Source organism: Phodopus roborovskii, unplaced genomic scaffold (genome assembly GCF_943737965.1).
Source record: "Phodopus roborovskii unplaced genomic scaffold, PHOROB, whole genome shotgun sequence".
NCBI lineage: Eukaryota > Metazoa > Chordata > Mammalia > Rodentia > Cricetidae > Phodopus > Phodopus roborovskii.
In genome coordinates, this window is record NW_026125489.1 from 601,651 (window position 1) to 616,147 (window position 14,497).

The 14,497-nt window shown below is 38.8% G+C and overlaps 1 protein-coding gene across 1 annotated transcript; it reads left to right on the forward strand.

Annotated features, from left to right (window-relative positions):
- Positions 1–5,160: 5,160 nt before the first annotated feature.
- On the forward strand, positions 5,161–6,099 carry LOC127215842 (olfactory receptor 6C2). The gene has a single exon (XM_051176334.1). It carries the CDS (start codon positions 5,161–5,163, stop codon positions 6,097–6,099), a length of 939 nt encoding a protein of 312 aa, XP_051032291.1.
- Positions 6,100–14,497: the final 8,398 nt, after the last annotated feature.

The following is a 14,497-nucleotide window of genomic DNA, read 5'->3' on the forward strand; positions in this document are numbered from 1 at the left end:
AAAATTGCCTTGCAATGGCAAAATTGATGATTTAAGCTTTTATAAGATATTGGTGGCTTAAGCCCTCTCTAGTCATGGAAACATGTTATATTGTACAATGAATACATACTACTAATAAAAAGCATATGGCAAATAAAAATTTTAATTTGGGGACTATTAATAAAATATTAAATTTATAAGAAAAAAGTAGTAATAATTTTTATTTTTCTATCCATAACTATGCATAACTATCCACAACTAACTCCTTGACTCATTAAATATAAATTAATTATCTCATCCATATTAAATAATCAAAATAAAACACAATGTCATGTTATATCAAATGGAACTAACACATATCTACAGAATATTCTACACAAACACCAAAGAAAATATATTCTACTCAACAGCACATGGAAGCTTCTCTAAAATAGACCATACAAACCTTAACATGTACATATATGAACTCAATGGGCCATGTGTGTATGTGTGTTCTTATTTATTATTGTTACTTATCTAACAGTAATGCATATAGAGTCTCAAGACCAACATCAGGTATCTTCTTCAATAACCCTCTGCATTATTTTTTAAAACAGATCTCCTTGAGCCAGGAGCACCCTGGTTGACTAGAATATCTGCACAGCAAGCCCCAAGGTGCCCTCTAGCCTCATTTCCCCAGGATGGACAGACATGTGCCACTGCTCCTGGCTTTTTGAGTGCTGGGGATCTGAACAAGGATCTGAACTTGCTGAGTCCTCACCCCAGCCCAAGAGCTGTCTTCATTAAAAAATTAAAACTATCCTAAGTATTATGAGTGTAAGAGTTTCAAAATACATGAAGCAAAAACTGATAACACAATAATAAAAGGAAATATGTATAATTGTTGTCAAAATTTTCTTCAACACATTTCTGTTGGCGATTCATTAAATCAATATTCAAAAATTCAATATGTAGACAAGAATTAAGCAATACCATCCACCAACAGGATCCAACTGAATAATTTATAAAAAACTTCAAGCAAATGAGAGCAGAACTGTTCTAAAGTCCACGGGATATTACCATGATAGACGATATTTGAAGATCTGTAACAAGCCTTGGCAAATTTGAAAGAATTAAAATTTTACAAAAAACGTTTTCTGCCAAATGGAATTAAACAAGCCAGTTTAAAAGGATTTAAGACATGAAATCACAAGTGGAACTATTTTTTTTTCTTTTTTCTTTATCTTCTTTTTTAACTTCTTTATTGACTCTTTGGGAGTTTCACATCATGTACCCCAGTTCTGCTCACCTCCCAGACCACCCATATCCTCCCCTCATCCCTGCTGTGGCCCCCAAACAAAAGAAAACATATCAAAGCAAGCAAGCAAACAAAAACCACAACAGAAAAATCTCTTTGCTTCTCCTTCTTTCCTGCTTCTCCAACACCTCTTTATTTGTCCTGGTGGCATTGGAGGCTTCAGTATGTCATAGAGTATACCTCTTTGTCTAAAGAAGTGGGAATGTTTGGACAAAGAGAGGACCCGTAGGAGGGACAGAGACAAGAGGGAGTGATGAACAGCAAATATCAGCAAAGCACAATGACACATATCTATGAAACATAGAAACAGTGTTTTATACACTTACTAAAACTATGTAATGAATTTCTAGGAAAAATGGATTTTTGTAAAATGTATTTAGAAGATCATCAGAATTTGTGGGGGAAAATCTGAAATGCAGCTAAAGTAGCCTCTATAGAGATGTGTGTGGTTCTATAACATGATGATCAAAACAATTATAGAGATGCCATTGGTCTTGATCTTTATCACATATCCATGCCATCTATAAGGGAGATGGACAGTGTTCTATCAGAACACTTTGCCACAGTCAATAAAATTAGCATTCAATAACGAAGAATGTAATTCAGAAAACTATCAGTCTCAGCCATGACCCATCAAAATATTCTTCAAACTCTTGCTCAATAAAGAAGTATCTCATTTTTTTACAGCCCATCCCTTTCTCCAGAGGAAAAAATTGTCAGTCAGCATCTTCCAAATGCAGGAAGTCAGTAGTGATGTGACATAGTTGGATCACGTGAAAACTGTCAGTAGAGCAGTACTGAGTGAACTGAGGGGGACAGTTGTTATGAGCACTTTCCTGCCACCCTGGTCCCACAGCCGTGTCAGCCCCAAATAACACACAGAGACTTGTATTAATTGTGAAACTGTTGGCCAATGTCTAGAGTTTTTTATTGGCTAGCTCTGTCTTAAATATTAACTCATTTCTATCAACCTACATATTTCCACATGGTATTCTCTTGCTGGAGAAAGGGTCCATACTTCTTACTCCTCTGGCATTATACATCTCAACGCCTGTGCCTATGCAAAGGAGAGAAGAGAGGAGAGAAATTTCCTGTTTGTCCCTGCTTATATTCTGATGCCCAGCTACGTCACTTCCTGCCTGTCTGTACAGACATCTAGAACTTTGTGGTTAGCTGTGGCAGTTTCTGCCCAGCTACATCATTTCCTGGGATCACACGACCATTCCTCTCTGCCTACACTTCCCAGAATCCTCCTTATCTCCTAGTCCCACCTGTTTTGCTGCCCTATTGGCCAACAGTGTTTTATTCATCAACCAAAAAGATAAAACATATACACAGAAGAACATTCCCCCTCAGACAGTGGAGCTGTCTCCTTCATTGAAGGCATCAGGAACATGCCTACAGGCAGCTGCTCCATTCCTTAATACAGGACCAATGTGAGAAGCAGAGACAGTCAAATAAAATAAACCTTATTCACCTTCATAGTATAGTAATGCATACGAGCAAACCCCTGATGCCAAGCAATTTTAATCTCAGGGCTTGAAGAGAAAAATCTCTCTGAGATTTCTAATATCAAAAGTAGTTTTGCTGCTTATCTAAAAAAAAAATACAAATAGGAAGGGATGTAATGAAAATTCTATCCCGGTAGCATAAAGGAACCACCAGTACTGGGAGAAAGCCATAATGTGGCTTGCCAAGGAAATGAAATGTAAGCTGTAAGGCATTCTGATTGGTCAGTTCTCTGCTTTTCAATATTTACAACTATAAAACATGGGTTTTTAAATTTTATTTCAGAGTACATATTTCATTTTGTATTAGATTGTGTCAAATATAAATAATATACAATATAAGCTCGGCATGGCAGAGCATGCCTTTAATCCCAAGCTCTCAGAAATAAAGGCAGAATCAGAAGTTTGTGATCATCCTTAGCTACACAGTAATAAGATAATCCTAAGAGAAATATGTACTCAATGAAGAAACCCAAACAGAATTCAGACGACATTAAACCACTCTCAGGGTCTCAGAGGACATTGTCCCTCTGCTCTACGAATTTTCACAATGTTGATTACACCACCATCAACTTGCTAGTAATTTCTGAAATTGAGTCACTGAGGACTGTTTTGTTGTTAACGCAGTCATTCTGTGTGTGCCGGTAGCAATATAAAACAAACTATGCTGTTACAGAAATTACAGGGAAGCCTGCCTCCGCTCCCTCCTCCCCACCCCACCCCAGCCCTATAATGAGCATCTAGGGTAGCTGGAGCGTTGGATGAGCATCTCTCACAGGCTAAAAAAAATTCCCTGTTCCTTAAGACCACCCCTCATTCTTGGAACAGAGAGAGTGCTAGGAAATCTAGTGTAAGATGTAATTTTAGATAGGCAGAGCTGACAGGCAGAGAGAAGCAGGAAAACAGGATGGACACTGCATAGATGGGATAAACAAGCCGCAGAGCACCACACAGAAACCAGTTATTTTAAGTTAAAGAAAAAAAGCTAGCTAGAAACAAGCCTAAAGCTAAGGCTAACCATTCATCATTAATAATAAGTCTCCGTGTCATGATTAGGGGGCTGGTGGAAGCCTGCTACATTTTCTTTTACAGCACAGACATTTGAGAAAAGCTGCTTGAAAGCAAAGTTCAATGGAGCTTAAGTCTTGACATAAAGAAAAGGAGACATGATTGAACCAATATCGTACTGACATTCCTGAACATATAAATTTGAGTAGAGAAACACTTGGACTTCTTGGGAGTGCTAAAATGGACAATGATGAATGCCAAAGAGAAAGGTATGGTGTTTTTGTAATTTATTTACAGAGACTGGTTTATATGAACCCAGGGTCCCTATATGTTTGGTTGAATAAGGTAGGTAGGTAGACAGAAAGATGGATGGGTGATGGAGGATAGATGATGATAGATATATAGATGGAAGATAGATAAATGATGATAAATAGATGATAGATAGATGATAGATAGATAGATAGATAGATAGATAGATAGATAGATAGATAGATAGACCGATAGATGACAGGTTAAAAAAAACCTGAAAATAGCAAAACCATCAGGATATGGTCCGTGGGGTAGTGGGAGGAATGATCTCAGGAGGGAATGACTAAGAGGGCAGTCCATCCTCTTAGCTCTATTCTTTGCCTAAAGCATTACAGTAGGACTACATCAGGTTTATGTTCAAATTCTAGAACATGTTTCATTACACCACCACTTCAAAGGTTTCAAAAAACCTACCTAAAAAGTCCCGAAGCTTACTAAAGACACGCTTTTCACTGCCAAATATAGAAATGGTAAACCAAAGGCCACAATGTCTATTTCACACTTTCTAATCTCTTTATTTAGCATTAACCTGAAATTCAAGTAACAAAGCTGTCCCTTTAAAATGAAATGCTGCTGTTAAAATTAATGACAACAGCATAAGATGATCAACATAAAATCCTAATTAGCAGATGTTTCTCGGTTTGAGAACAGGGCATTTCAGATGGTGGGAATGAAGATAGATTTTAAAAGATGAAAGGGGAGTAAAGAAATCCAGAGTTGCCAAGACTTCTATTACATAGAGTAAGGTACAATCTATACTGTGAGACAATAGAGCTGAGAAATTGTAGGGTGTACATACACATTATTTGTGTTTGTTTGGTTTTTATTTGGTATCTTTAGAAATGTAGAGAATGTAGAAATGTCAGAGAACTATACATATAAGAACAATGCAGATATTTCCATAGAAGCCACAGTAGGACACCAGTGGTATAGCTGTATTAACAAATTGTCAAGTGCATATGGGCTCCCTGGATGGGTCTTCACTCGGGTTACAATACCAGCTTCTTCCAACACTTCTCTCTTCAGATCCAAGCACTTGTGACTTGGCACAAGACAGGGATGAGAAATCATACGACAATAACAACATTCATCCTGCTGGGGTTGACGGATGATCCAAAACTACAAGTTCTAATTTTTCTATTCTTGTTTCTCACCTACATGTTGAGTGTGGCTGGGAACCTCACCATTATCTCTCTCACGCTTTTGAATCCCCATCTTAAAACGCCCATGTACTTTTTTCTCCGAAATTTTTCTTTCTTGGAAGTCTCCTTCACCACTGTATGTATCCCCAGATTCCTGTACATGATGGCTACAGGAGATAATATTGTTACTTACAATGCTTGTGCTACTCAGTTGTTTTTTGTTGTCCTTTTTGGAGCAACAGAATTTTTCCTCCTTGCTGCCATGTCCTATGATCGCTATGTAGCCATCTGCAAGCCCCTGCATTATACCACTATAATGAACAACCGAGTGTGCACTGTTCTCGTCCTCTCCTGTTGGTTTGCTGGCCTGCTGATCATCCTCCCGCCTCTTGGCATGGGCCTCCAGCTGGAGTTCTGTGACTCCAATGTGATTGATCACTTTGGCTGTGATGCGTCTCCCATTCTACAGATAACCTGCTCAGACACGGTGTTTATAGAGAAAATTGTCTTGGCTTTTGCCATACTGACACTCATTATTACTCTGTTATGTGTTGTTTTGTCCTACACATACATCATCAAGACCATTTTAAAGTTCCCTTCTGCCCAACAAAGGAAAAAAGCCTTTTCCACTTGTTCTTCCCATATGATTGTGGTTTCCATCACCTATGGCAGCTGCATCTTCATCTACATCAAACCATCAGCTAAGGAAGGGGTGGCCATCAATAAGGTTGTGTCTGTGCTCACAACATCTGTCGCCCCTTTGCTTAACCCATTCATTTATACACTTCGAAACAAGCAAGTGAAAGAAGCTTTCAAAGACACAGTAAAACGAATTATATTTCTCACAAAGAAGTAAAATTTTTAAGATGACCTAAATTTAAATCTAAGTAACCATGAGCAGCATTCATGAACCTAACAATGTGTATTTTCTTCCCATAACATAGATTCATCAAGATAATTTTTCCCTAGGAACAGTTTTCTCTTATAATCCAAAAATGAAAATTGGGTAAATTGTTTTACCTTCATTTAAGTTTATTTTTACTTAGAATAGGTCCTTCAATTATTGTATTCTTCGGAGATTAGATTACAACAAATTAGATTACAACAAATGTCATACAAAAGACATACAAATAATAAGAGTTAGTTATGTCTCTGTTCATATGGCCTTCTCAAGATGTGGGATCTAAATACCCATGCCTCACTCACTAAACCATGTCTCACTTCTTGGTAATACTTTGATCTCTATCCTTGACTCATCAAGAGTAATTAAAGATACTCTTTTAAAAACAAGTACCATGTGTCAATATGATCAAAGTTCCAATGCTATGTGGTAACAACTTCCAGCTGTTGATGCTGTTGATACTTCGTTGGTTTGTCTCATACCATCCATGGGAGGAGTGCTGATGAACCTATCACTGCTTGGAGTGTACCTGCGTTATCCATTCTCTGAACACTAATTCCCTCTTCTCCTGTTATCTCATCTTCTATAACAAGCTGGCCACAATCAATGAACTGAAGGTCAGCTCATCCTTCAGGGGCTGATCCAGGCATCTGAGGGATGGTTTATCTGGTGCTTTCAGTATATCAGTATCTGAGAAGTTCATGTGTATCTGTGGTATGTTCCTCTGAAGAGCCCCACTGTGCAAGGTGGTGTTCTCCATCTAGATACTTTATTTAAAAGCAAAAGGAAATGAGACTACCCTATTAGTTTTGTTGAAAAGTTATAAGGGAGGACAAAGTGGGGAACTGAAAATTCCTTTGAGACAGACCTGATAATCGGGCTTTCTTGGTGACAAAGACAAGTGTTGTTGAGAAGGGAGATGAAAGTTCAAGGAAATTGCTTAGATATGTGTGAAGGTCATATGCATCAGTGATTAACTCTGAGTTACCAAAATGCATTGGTGTCACATTAAGGAAAGAAATAAAAGCAAGAACCTATAACAAAGAATGAGCCCAAATTTGAACTCTCTCCATCACACTCGCTGTATCTTCAGTCCTCTTTCTGTCAGATTCATTAGTCTGCATCTGTGTCTGCATCAGTATGTCAGTATCTGGATCTGTTTCTGTCTTAGCGGTTGTATCTGTCTGTTTCTTTCTCTGTGTGTCTCTATGTCTGTGTGATTCTCTCTCTCTCTCTCTCTCTCTCTCTCTCTCTCTCTGTGTGTGTGTGTGTGTGTGTGTGAGAGAGAGAGAGAGAGAGAGAGAGAGAGATGAGTTATGTGTTCCTGTGTGTGTCATGTGTGTCTGTTTTGCAGCTATCTGTATGTGTGTGTGTGTGTGTCTGTCTGTCTGTCTGTCTGTCTGTCCCTAACAGAGGGCTTCACTCTGACTTTATTGAGCAGCACAGAAACATCATGTGGGGAAGTAATGGGATACTTTACAGAAAACTTTAACAGAGTTTTAAAGGGATTAAGTCACAGGCTGCATCTGACCCCAACTAACACAGATAACAAGCATTGCTTATCAACCAATATCCATAAATGGCTGCTTTCAACTATTATGGTAGATTTCAGGAAGTTGTTTACAACTTGTGTCTGCTGCTTTCAGAAATGATGCACATGCATTGTCTGGGTCAGGGTCATGGAAGAGTACATTGATTAAGACTACAGCTATGCACTATCTTAGGTTGTAAAAGTCAATTACGTGGCAAGTCCAAAGCAAGTAAAGTTGTTTATTACATTGTTCTCTTAAAGGCAGTTAAATCAAACAGTTTGAATACACAGTAGGGTAGCAGTCTTAAGTCTTAAGTTACTTCAGGTATATTGTTAACTCTAGCTGTGAAGTCCAGCAAAAGACCAATCTCTTAGGATGTAAGAGGTATTTTCAGAAAATAGCATCACCACAGATATGCAAAGTGGTCTATGAAGGGAATATGTTATGTCCCTGTCTTTAATTCCTGGAGCTTGTGCCTTGTGTGAGCATTTTCTGTGATGGAATACTCATGCTTCTAATTTTTTTTCTTGGGAAACTGTGAAAATCATGATGGGCTTGGGGAGGTGGGACAAGAACCCTCAATCATCATGGAAGTACCTCCAATCAAATTATTGAAATGCTATGAAGTGGTAAAGTCTTCTCATTGTTTACAAGTTTTGTAATTGTGTAAATAAAATTTTGTGCCTTCATGGTGTGCACACAGCTATTATTTATTCCTAACAAACATCTTCTAATTGCTCAGGTATATTCTAAATAAGATCATGGACATATCAAAAGTATAATCCTTCTTTATATAACAAAAATATTCAGAGAAAATAAGATTATTCACCAAAGAATTTCTTCTTTTCATATTTAAAATTTCTAAAGCATCACTAATGTCCTCAGGCTTCCTTTCTGATAATTGAGCACATGTCTGCAAGATCTGCATATTTCCTAAGCAGCTGTGTTAGTGGCGATGTGAATCCTTAGCAAGCAGTGTTCATGATGGTTAATCTCCTTACTTGCTTTAGACGATGGTGTAAGCTAAGAATATTCTAAAGAATCTTCTAGCCTGGCAGGGTAGTACACTTATAACCTCAGAAGCAGAAGCAGGAAGGTCAAGAGTTCAAGGCTAGGCAAGTTAGCAAATTCATCCTAGGCTACACATCAAGTTCAAGACCATCCTGAGCACAGAGACCTTCTCTCAAATCATGGAAAATAAATTTTAAGATTTTTTTTAATCCCATCCAATTTACCATCCAAGAACCAGTATATTTGGATAGGATAAATATTAGAAATTAATTAGGTTCAGAAAAGGCAACCATCTACCAGTGTTCTGGATAGAAAATAGAGCATTGTCCTCTTGGTCACCCACTCGATATGAGGAAATGCAAATCGGGCCACATTGTGCTATCTTTAGCACAGAGCAGGAGCAGATTCGGAACATTAATACCATGGTCACTCTTACACCAAATCCAGTCACTACCAAAACTGACTGCACCAAGTCTGATCAACCAAAACATTCAGAGCTTTGTAGCATTTACTTTTACATAAAGATTAGAATTTCACATGGAAATAGCCAATTTTTATACACATGTCTCCAAAGGTATGTGTCTATGCCACCCTGATCTCAGCTCTTCCTTCTAGTCCCCCTCAGCATTGCCGGTTTCTTCCATCAAAAAATTTTTCTGCTACTGGCAACTAAGGACTGCAGAGAATGGGAGGACAGTGAAGAGCACACCAATGGGTTATCAATATGAAATGTTCATCCCTGAAAATATGCATGCAAGCAACATTATAAAAACTGGGCATATTATGTTTAGGAACGTGGGCACGTGTAATAGCAATTAATGAAAAAAAAAAGAGGCCATGAATTTGAAAGAGGGAGAAAACAAAGGGAGGATGATGAAATTACATTACAATCTCAAAGTTAAAAGAAAAACTAAAATTGTTTAAGCAATAGTTCTTCTTTCACCCACATCTCATATTCCTGTAAAGGCTAACCTGAAATCTTAATCTCTCAGAATTTATTGAAAGCTGCCTAAAGATATCCAGCTTCTAATTTTTTCTCAGTATTAGTCATCCTGATACACAGGGTTTATCATCCATAAATACTGTTTTCTTAAATGCTTCCAGAATCTCTACCTTCCAAGTTTGAAAAGTTCACTAACTGATCAGAAGCTGATTTTTAGATTCCCTGGCACAATGTATTTAAGACAGCTCTTTGCTTCTGTGGGCTTACAAATTACAGTTGTGGATCATTCTGCAAAATATCTGACCAAGACTCCTCAAAGCTAGCAATATCATTGAAAGAGAGGAAAATTTGAGACTCTATCACAGCCGAGAGGAGCCTAAAGTACATCTCAATTCAGTATGATCTTTCTAGATAAGATTCTGGAATAGAGAAGGCTACTAGGTAAAAAAAAAAAGCCTTTAAAAATCTAAATAACTGGAGCTGGAGAAATGGCTCAAAGGTTAAGAGCACTGGCTGCTCTTCTAGAGGTCTCTGGCACTACAGTATAAGCATTTTGAAATGCCCATATGAGAATCATTACTTTGTATAATTGACACATGATACTAAAGAAACAATCACTTTTCCAGACCACTCAATGCAAGGATAACATTGAACCCCATCGTTCCATCTCTAATGCTCTTCTCTCTAGCCTGCTGGTGACCTTTGCTCAATGCTCCCCTTGCAATGTCCTCCCTAGTCTCTCTGGGATGCCTTCTCTTGAATATCTATTTAACCTTTGTTCTTCAAGTTCACAGCAAAGGGTTATTATTAATCCCCAGTACCAAGACCCTTGGGGAATATATTGTTTGTTAGCACAATTGATCCCATGGTGCCTATTCTGAAGACGGGGAAAAATGTTACTTTGAATATTTAAAAATCTCCAAAAACCTAATGTGTACTCTGGTCTAATAATTACCTCCCCCCTGAGAACAGGGAGAGCCCTAAAAATTTTCTGGAATGCCATTCACAAGTTAATGAATATTTGGAAATTTGTTTGGCATTTTCCTCCGTAGCATAGAAAATGTAAAAGAAGAAAATTTCCCCCAAGGCAATGAGAAAATCACTGAGATGCGGAAGGTTAGCAGCAGCACAAGTGACACACCAAAGTGTCACATGCATGACTGACATCATGAGGGAAACCCGGATGGCACCTGTGTTATCCACTGTGTGCCAGGCATTATTCTAAGAAGTGTGAATGGAAACAATAGCATGGCCACGATACAACATGATTGCTGACTAAGTGGACTGATGTGTCTGCAAAAACAGGCATAGAGACAAAAACAGGCATAGAGCTGATACCCAATATGCCTCTCACAAAAACAGACATACTGTAACAGAAACATTTTATGTGTTTACTCTCACAGTGTTATATAAATTTTATTGTGACCAAGTATACTGGCATCTTCCATCCACTCTATTCTACTGACTTTGTTATGTTTATCAGGCTCATGGGTGGGGGGGGGGGAGACTCCTTAGTAAATTACACACTTGACTAGATTAGCAAGAAGAATTATCCATAATAGAACAAAGCTATATATTGGTCCTTTTTAGGAATGATACACAATTCATTTCTGTTCCTCAATTTTTGTCATTTTAAGTCCATAATAACACTTTAGAAGCATCATATGTGCTTTTATGTACGTATTATATATGCAAATACTGCTGCCTTTTAATTCTGTGAAGAGAATATTTTTATTTCATAAAATGAAGTTTAAATCAGGATGTTACTTCAGAGCCAGAGAAGAGGACTCAGAGTGTAAATTGCTACTGGCTCTGGCAACCTGAATTCAGTCCTCAGGACCCATTTTGCACAGAACTAACTCCCCAGGTGTCCTCTGAATCCCACATGCTCTGCTTTCTCTTTTTTACGTTCATTTGTTCATTCAGGTAGTTGGTTGGTTATCTATTTATTTATACATGTGAGTATGGGCTCACATGTGCCATAGCATGCATGTAGAGACACCACCACACACTAGCTAGCCTATTACATGTTCTTCAGACTTTCCAGACAATCGGGAAGTAATTGAAAGTGCCTCCCTGATAACTGAGCCAAACTTGTCTAGTGCTAACTGACCACTTTGGTCTCTTAAATAATTCTGCCAGTCAGTCAGAAGGCTCAGTGGGAATAAAGTAATACTCACTGCTTCCTGACCGCCCTGTGTGTCTCACGGGTTTCTTCTCATGGCGGGAGGGGGCTGGTGATAGTGTCTTCATGGCCTTTTCCCTACGTATACACTATTTTCACACTTTAGTTCAATAAATCAGAGTTGTTCTTTGACATGCTGAATGAAATACCGATGCTCCTAAGACCATTCCTCTTCTGTGAAGCAGACCTCAACCTCTACTCACAAAGACATTGCTCCAATAACCAACACCTCCTACCCTTAAATAATAACCTCTCATGAAGCCCTAGTCCCTACTTCACATGACCTGTCAGACCTACATGACCCCAACTGGATGGCATTCCCCTACATATGGAATTGGGGTGGGGGGATGGGAGGGGAGTGTGGTTAGAGTGCATGTGAGAGGGCAGAGAGGGTAAAAGGGAGGGAAGGAGGGAGGGAGGGAGGGGAGGGAGGGGAGGGAGGGGAGGGAGGGGGAACTGGGATCGACATGTAAAATAATAAATTAAATTAAAAAAAAATGATTTGACTCCAAAATTTAAGTTCAAGGAAAAGTTACTGGGGAAAAGGATTTCTATTTTTGTTTCCACAGAAAATGAAAAGATGTGGATTCCTTCCAGACTAATGTGGTTTGATCACGCCAGACCGCCTGAAACAGAGTACCAGGTGATCCTACATTCAAAACAGCTGGACAAAGCAGCCTTACAGACTACAGCCAGGATTTCTGAATCTTCTTTGAATCCCCCATGACAGCGCCCCTTACCAGCAGGAAGTAGTTTGGAAAGAACGACGCCCAAATCCCCAAATATTGTGTATAAATGTTTGTTTTCATTTAAATGGACTTGGTTATATAAAATTAAAAAAAATAAGCACTGGAAAAAAATAATTACCTCTCATATTTAATTTATTCCATTTTAGAGAGTGGGGAGATGACTTAGTGGTTAACATGCTTACCATGTAAGCATGAGGTCAAAGTTCAGACCCTCAGAACCCAGGAACGTTCCAGGTGGGCCTGCAGGAGTACCTGGAATTCCAGCTTTGGATGACAGAAACAAAGGATCCCCAGAACAAGTTGACTAGCAATTCTAGACATATAGATAAGCTCTGATTTTAAATGAATAGTATAGAAATGCAGTAGAACATGACTGAACCTCAGACCTTCACACGTGTGCACACACACATGTATGTGCATATACACATGTGCCAACACATATGCAAACATAACACACATTCGTCTCACATGCACAGGAAATTGGGGGAAAAATTAATACCAGTATTCTGGAGGTTGAGGCATAAGAATCGAGACTTCAAGACCAGTCTAGCCTATATAGCAAGACAAGGGGTGAGGGGCTGGAAAATAATCCAACTCAGAATATCAGTACTGGAATTTTAAATAAAAAATAGCAAGTTGTTAAAAATTTTACTGTAGTCCCACCTGAGTGACTTTGATTTAAAAACATGACATTGGATTTCTAAAGATGACTTGGAGTTTTAAAGTACTAAAAATTTAGATACAGGGTCTTGATCTTACAGTGTTTGCATTATGATGTGAAAATGTCAGTATGAGATTTGGGGGAAGAACAAGAGAGGAAAGGTTAAGGTTTATGGTTTAATTAAAAAATATTTGCACCCACAGCTAGACACTGAGCCGAATTCCTGGATCCAGTTGCAGAGAGGGAGGAGTGATAAGAAAATGGAGTCAAGACCAGGCTACAGAAACCCACAGAGACAGCTGACCTGAACAAGGGGGAGCTCATGGACCCTCAGACTGATAGCTGGGAAACCAGCATTGGACTGACTCAGACCCCCTGAACATGGGTCTCAGTTAGAAGGTCTGAACAGTCTGAGGGACCTCTGACAGTGGAACCAGGATGTATCCCTGGTGCATAAAAGGACTTGGGGAGCACATTCTCCATGAAGGGATACTCCTTTTTCCTAGAGGCAGGAGGGAAGGCCTAGTCGTTATTCCAAATGACTTGACAGATTTTGATTATCCCTCCTGAAGGGCATCGCCCTCCCTGTGGAGTGGGGGCAAATGGGATTGGAGGGGGATTGGGGGCATGGAAGCGAAGGAGGAAGGGAGAGGGAACTGAGATTATTATGTAAAATAAGAAAAAATATATATATCAAAAATATTTGTTTCAATTTTTAAAAAAAAAATAGCAAATTGTTAAATAATCCTTTTTTCTGTTAAATGAACAACGACCAACCTTCGATTTGTGTCAGTGATGCAAAGGTGGGTTAATATTAGTAAATCTACTAGTACCTATGTTATCAACACACTTAGAAAGGGGGAAGCTATATATTTGTTGACTATAATAAATTTATCAGGTTGAATAATTTATTTGGCACAAATTATTAATAAAAGTAGTATTAATATTAACTCTTCACAAACTATGAACAAGGTAATCTTTTTAATTTATTTATTTATTTTTTATTTTACTTGCCGATCCCAGTTCCCTCTCCTTCCCTTCCTTCCTCCCTCTCTCATACCCTCTCTGCCCCCTCACATGCACCCTGACCACCCTCACCTCCCCCACCCCAATTCCACAATGTAGGGCAATGCCATCCAGGTGGGGTCATGTAGATCTGTCAAGTCATTTGAAGTAGGGACTAGGACTTCTCTCCTGTCTCTAGGTTAAGGCAATATCCCTCCATGGGGGATGTGTCTGCAAGGTCCTTTTGTGCACCAGGGATACATCCTG

What these genes read in the sequence shown, in the direction of transcription:
- LOC127215842 (XM_051176334.1), top strand. Translation starts at nt 5,161, where the DNA reads ATGAGAAATCATACGACAATAACAACATTCATCCTGCTGGGGTTGACG.